The sequence below is a fragment of the Triticum dicoccoides genome, chromosome 1B (genome assembly GCF_002162155.2).
Source record: "Triticum dicoccoides isolate Atlit2015 ecotype Zavitan chromosome 1B, WEW_v2.0, whole genome shotgun sequence".
Classification (NCBI taxonomy): domain Eukaryota; kingdom Viridiplantae; phylum Streptophyta; class Magnoliopsida; order Poales; family Poaceae; genus Triticum; species Triticum dicoccoides.
In genome coordinates, this window is record NC_041381.1 from 65773372 (window position 1) to 65779073 (window position 5702).

At 51.5% G+C, this 5702-nt stretch overlaps 1 protein-coding gene across 1 annotated transcript; it reads left to right on the forward strand.

The window, feature by feature from the left end:
* Window positions 1-376: 376 nt before the first annotated feature.
* LOC119350152 lies at window positions 377-3344 on the forward strand. Its single transcript, XM_037618121.1, has 7 exons — window positions 377-466; window positions 1001-1078; window positions 1182-1364; window positions 1414-1451; window positions 1517-1757; window positions 2540-2686; window positions 2979-3344. Exons 1-7 carry the CDS (start codon window positions 377-379, stop codon window positions 3342-3344), a joined length of 1143 nt encoding a protein of 380 aa, XP_037474018.1.
* Window positions 3345-5702: the final 2358 nt, after the last annotated feature.

The window sequence follows — 5702 nt, forward strand, 5'->3', positions numbered from 1 at the left end:
AGGAGCAGCTCGCCGCTGGCAGGGCGATCGCGCGGGACACGGACGTGGCGGAGCAGGCGGCATTGCTCGAGTCCTACTGCTCTGCCCACGAGATCCGCCTCGACCGCTTGCAATACCGCCAGCGTCAGGCGGAATTGGAGGCCGCCTACAAGGAGTTCAACAAGGTGGCGAACGAGGTGCGGGGCAAGACCGGTGAGGAGGAGGACGTCACCGGCTCCATCAAGGCTACGCACTGCCGCCACGACCACGAAGCTAGCACGTCCGCGGGTGCTGCCAACAACGAGGAAGACTAGTGCATGGTAGGTTGTCGCCGCTCGGCTACCAGGAAGGCCGCCACTCTTCCCCTCCGCGTGTAACCAAGCTTGGTGGGCTGATCATGGGCAGCCGATTAGTCGCTCTAGCTGTGGTGGCGGAGGCTGCGAAGGCTGAGCTGGAGAGCGCCGATGCGGAACTGGAGAAGGCGAAGGTAAGTGCCGGAGCATCACTTCTCGGACATGGCGGACACGGGGAACGAGCGTCGGCGATCATTTAGATTAGGTTTAGACTAGAAGTATGTCCCGAATTATACCTCCAGAGTCGAACGAGCTCCACTTTTAGTTAAATTATGTCCAAAATGTAATGAATTTCATCATGTTTATATGAAATCCGCCATGTTTGCATGAATCTCTTCTGGTTTATATGAAAATCCATTCAGTTTGCATGGAATTCGTCTGTTTAGTTCAACAATGGTTGAAATATATGCGGGCAGTGTTGAATGACGGCCTCCGACATCAGTTTCCACGGACTAGTCCCCCTGTCCGTGGATAGATGCCGGAGCAAATTTGCGGGTCAACGTTGGAGATGCCCTTATGAAGATTTGATTATCTAAATTGAGTACTATTAAAAGAAAACAATTTATTACTATTCCATCTGTGGGTCAACAGTGTATTACTTTCCCTAGGAGTATTTGCATGCGATCACATTTTAAATACTTACCATTAACTTGTTTCTTCGATGCCAGGTTGTACTTGAAGGTCACCTAGAATTTCTCCAGCCTGGTGTAGAGCTCGCATCAAGCCGAGATTCTCTAAGCTGTTACGTGAGTAATGCATATGTCATGTACTTAGTTCGTTTACTTAATATGTACTACTTACATCGTGGATGGATTTGCTTAGATTGACACTGTTTTTCCTTTTTGTTAGTTGGCCCATCATGCATGGATTCCAGGCGATGATAATAATAATTATTATGGTGTAGAGGCTACACTAGTAGACGTTTATGGCTTTAATCTACAATCTGGCCAACTAACCGCGGGTGGCATCTGGATTGCCAGCACAGGAGATGGCCACCCAATTCCGGATAATGGAATTCAAATTGGATGGCACGTAAGTTACATTTAGTTATGGTTTATAAATTTACTTTAAAATTTACCAGAGGATTAGTTTTTCACTGCCACTCAAAGAAACTCTCATGTTCTCTTCTGGATTCCTACTCACAATGTTTATTAACCCAATAGATTTACGAGTTGTTATTGCAGGTCTGCTAGCAATTACCGGGAAACCCTGGCCGCGCGTGCCGTCAGGGGGCGCCATGGCCACCCCCGTGCTCGCCACGAGAGCCATGGCCGCGCCCGCCCGGAGTCCCTGGCCGCGCGCACCGTCGTGGATGCCGTGGCCATGCCCATGCTCGCCGCGCCCGCCAGGAGGCCCTGGTCGCGCACGTGCTCAAGCAAGCAGCAAGTGGCGGCGGAAGCAAGAACACACGAGGAGACGTCCCATGTAGTAGTGCTCCTCTTTGACTCGACGCCGGCGCCAGATAGCGGTGTGGGCGCCGGTGGATCCTCGCCGGATCTGAGCGGCCGCTGGTGCCCGATGATGCATCCGCCTTCATGGAGGTAGACTGAGGTCCAGCAGGGCGGCACAGCGCGGATGGCAGGTGGCCGTGGCGGTGGGGCATCTCACTAGTGGTGGTGTGGCTCGCCGGGGTTGGGCTCCGGCGGCGGCGCGGGATATGGCAGTGGTCGGGTCTTTCGCTTTTTTGCCAGGAAGAGAGGGGAGGAGATGCATCCGATAGGTGGGGCCTTGGGCCACCTCAGCCAATTATCCACATAGGTACGCAACGTCAGCCCGACAGGTGGGGCCAACTTGTCGGTTTCGCTGTTTTCATTGGCAAATCAAACAATCAGTGCTCTGCGTTACGCATTAGGCACATTCCTGGTGGTTTTTTGTGCCCTGACTTGAATGTGGTACCAAGTAGTTACCCTAGCCCCAAGTGTGGTGGTTTTGGGTAAATAACTCTATAAAACTAGATAGGATTATCTCAGTGTTTAGTCTTGTACAACCCTGAAGTTCCGAAGGATCTCTACCATCCCACAAGATGCATTAAGTACCTTGTGATGCAATGTAGTATACTCTTATGCATTTCAAAATCAACATCTATACCATAAAACAATAACTTTATTTTGGTAACTCCTTTTTTTTCAATACCTGAAAAGAACTGTGCATGGTTTAATTGTGTGTACTTTCTTGTCAATGAGCTTTAACTCTTGTTACATTGGCAGGCTAAAGGATCACCTGACAAGGGTTGCTTCAACACTGTTTGCCCTGGCTTTCAAAAGACATTATCAAGCATAGCTCCAGGTGATGTCATCAACCCAGTCTCAAGTACAAATGACACCAAACAGTATATCACAGTAAGGGTATTCAAGGTATAATGTTAACTCCCAAATGCTACACTGATGTTTTGCAAGCTCCTTATGTTCTTGGGGGACAGCGCACGGGGGATTACATTGCTTTTGGATTTGGTTTACTTTCCTACTGGAACCCCTAGCACCACCAATACATAATTTGACCTGGTTTTATGTGCATATTAATGACGATTAACCAGTAATAAAAAATGTTTTTTAGGAAATGCTTCATAATAAGTGAAATTAAATGATTTTTAGGTTATGTGTTGTCATTATTTACATTAGTCGATGCATCCATTTGTTTGTTAATCAGAACTACCATATGTTTCTACTCAAAACATCTGGCAATTGGCATGTACATTGTGGATTAAATGGTTCCCCAAAACCCGTTGGTTACTTTCCGAAATCCTTGCTTCCTGCAATGATAGATAGACCAGTTCTGCTTAGATTTGGTGGCTATGCAGCTCGCAAGAAACCAGCACCAAATCCTCCAATGGGCAATGGATATGTTCCATTGAGCAGTACTGCTGCATTGGTTAGTAACCTCAAGCTTATCGATGCCGATGGTAATGACCACATTGTCAACACGGGTCTGCCATTCTACATAACTAGTGAAGAATGTTATCCACTTTCTACTGTTGATTCCAGCCGTTTCTTCTATGGTGGACCTAAGAAATAATGTTTCATATCACTCTGTGCGTTCGGTTTATTCGGTTTGCATGGTTCGGTTTATACGGTTTTCCGGTTTGTACGGTATTAATACTTTGGTTTATATGGTATGATATTAAAATACGGTTCGGTTTCGGTATATACCAAATTATTTCGGTATGGTTTCGGTATATACCATAATAACCAAAGTTGACGCGAATTTGAAAATGACATATTATATTTTACAAACTTATAGATTCAAATACATACTTTTTAAATACAAATAGTATATAACTTTATATAAGTATATATGCATGCCTCAATTCATGCCTTGAAAGGTTATGGATGACGTGGTTAGCATTTTTGCAAGAGAAAAATTACTACGTTACAAGAAAAAAATGGATGTTCTTTGCAGGAAATTTTATTCTTATACAAAAAATGAATACTTGTATCGTTGTTTGCCTCAAGAAATATTTTTTTATTTCGGTTTATTCGGTTAACCATTCGGTTTTTCGGTATATGTTAGATTTTTTCTGTTCACATTCACGTCACGGAATGCGTCGACTTCCGCCGGCCGCCGCCGCCATTGTCTTTGCCGCCGGAGTCTGATGACCTCGGCCATGCGCCGGACTCCCCGCCGCTCCCTCAACGCTGGCCGCAGCACCACGTGTTCCCCCCGGCTCGCAGTAGCGCGGCTCGTCCGCCGGGCGATGGCCGTGGCCGCCGGCGACGCCGCAGTCGTGCGCCGACGCCCCCACCGTGCCTGTTCTGGGCTGGCATCCTTGGGGCCCACCCCGGCGACGTGGCCGACGTCACGCGGGTCTCCGCTCGCCTTCGATTGGGCGCGCCCGCTGTCCTGGCACCGCCTTTGGCCCATGATGACTCGCAGGCTGCGCGTGATCTGCCGCCAGCTGTCGAGCCTGGGATGGCCTCCCTGGTACCCGGGCCCGCCTCGGGTTTGAACGGCGTGGACGACCTGGTCTCCCCCTCGCCCTGAGGCCGCTACCTTTCTCCCAGCGCTGATCCCGCGACCCCGTCCATGCTTGTCGCTCCAACCGCATGCCTTGATCCTGCGGCCCCACCCCTGCATGTCGTTCTTGCCACAGCTGATGCGCCTGTCCCGCTGTTCGAGCTTGTAGCCCAACGGGTGGCTACCGGCACCCCGAGAGATGTATCTTCCCCCGAGCCCAACCGCGATTCGGTCGCGGCCTCGGATCTGCTGCTCGACCAACCGGCGACCGCGCTAATCCCAGTGTCTGCGCCTGACGCAACCCCTGCTCCCGCTGCAGATTCCCCTGGTCCCGCACATGCCGACAACGCTGCCTCTGTGGGCCCTAAGGATCCCCCCTCCCGCGCGCTCTAATCGCCTCTGTGGCTGGAAGTGGCCCGCCTTCAGGTGACATGCACATACACGACCGTTCGCCTGCCGTGGACGCTCTCATTTGCGCGTCGGCTCCCCCTCGTCGCCTGGTGCCGCTCCCTCCGTCGCCGCGCATGCCGCTACATTTAGCGGCTCTCCTCCCTGGCTGCGTTCGTGGACGTGATCTCCGTCCGTTCCCAGCCCATCCTCGCGGCGCCACCTGTCGGAGTTTCCGGATTGCCCGCTGACTTTACCCCCTGTCGGAGTTTCCGGATTGCCAAGGCTGACTAGGGTCTTAATTCTGAGATGAAAGCGAAGCGGGTCCTTCTTCGTCGCCTGGGGTTGATCAAAGATGACAACGCGCCTATCCCGGGCGACACACTTGACAAATACGCCCATCTGTTCGAGAAGCCTTTGGCGGAGGATGTGCTCGAGGCGTTTGCGGATTTCTTTGGTTGGCACCTCCCTGGACGTGCATCGGCCAAGGCCTCGTGCTCCCGTGCAACGCCTCGTCTCATCGAGGCTTAGCATAGATAGCTTGCCCTATGTCTCCCAAGGCCCCCACAATTTTTATTTAATGGATTGCAACCGCAAAATCATCTTTTGGAATGTCCGCGGTCTCAACTCCGGGGTCAAACGTACGGCCGTCCGCAGCGTGATCTCCATTGCTGCCCCCACTATCGTGTGCTTACAGGAGACAAAACTTGCGCATGTCACGGACTCGACCGTCCTTGATACCCTCGGCTCTCCATTTGAGGACTTCTTTTTCCTTCCCGCCGCTGGCACTCACGGTGGCGTGCTTCTTGCATGGCACAGATCCCACGTCTCCCTATCTAACCCTCTCATTGGCGAACACCATATTACCGCCCTGGTCTCCCCCGTTGACGGCGCCGGCCATTGGCGGCTCACAAGTGTCTACGGCCCCCAAGACGACGAGGCCAAGCTCGAATTTCTTGCCGACCTCCAGGCCGTGCGTGAGGCGTACATCGGGCCTTGGCTCCTCGGCGGTGACTTCAACATGATCACTTC

Coding starts and splice junctions, on each gene's coding strand:
- LOC119350152 (XM_037618121.1), top strand. CDS start 377: ATGGGCAGCCGATTAGTCGCTCTAGCTGTGGTGGCGGAGGCTGCGAAG. Junction 1,079..1,181: donor GAGATTCTCTAAGCTGTTAC/GTGAGTAATGCA, acceptor CCTTTTTGTTAG/TTGGCCCATCATGCATGGAT. Junction 2,687..2,978: donor TCACAGTAAGGGTATTCAAG/GTATAATGTTAA, acceptor TTTGTTAATCAG/AACTACCATATGTTTCTACT.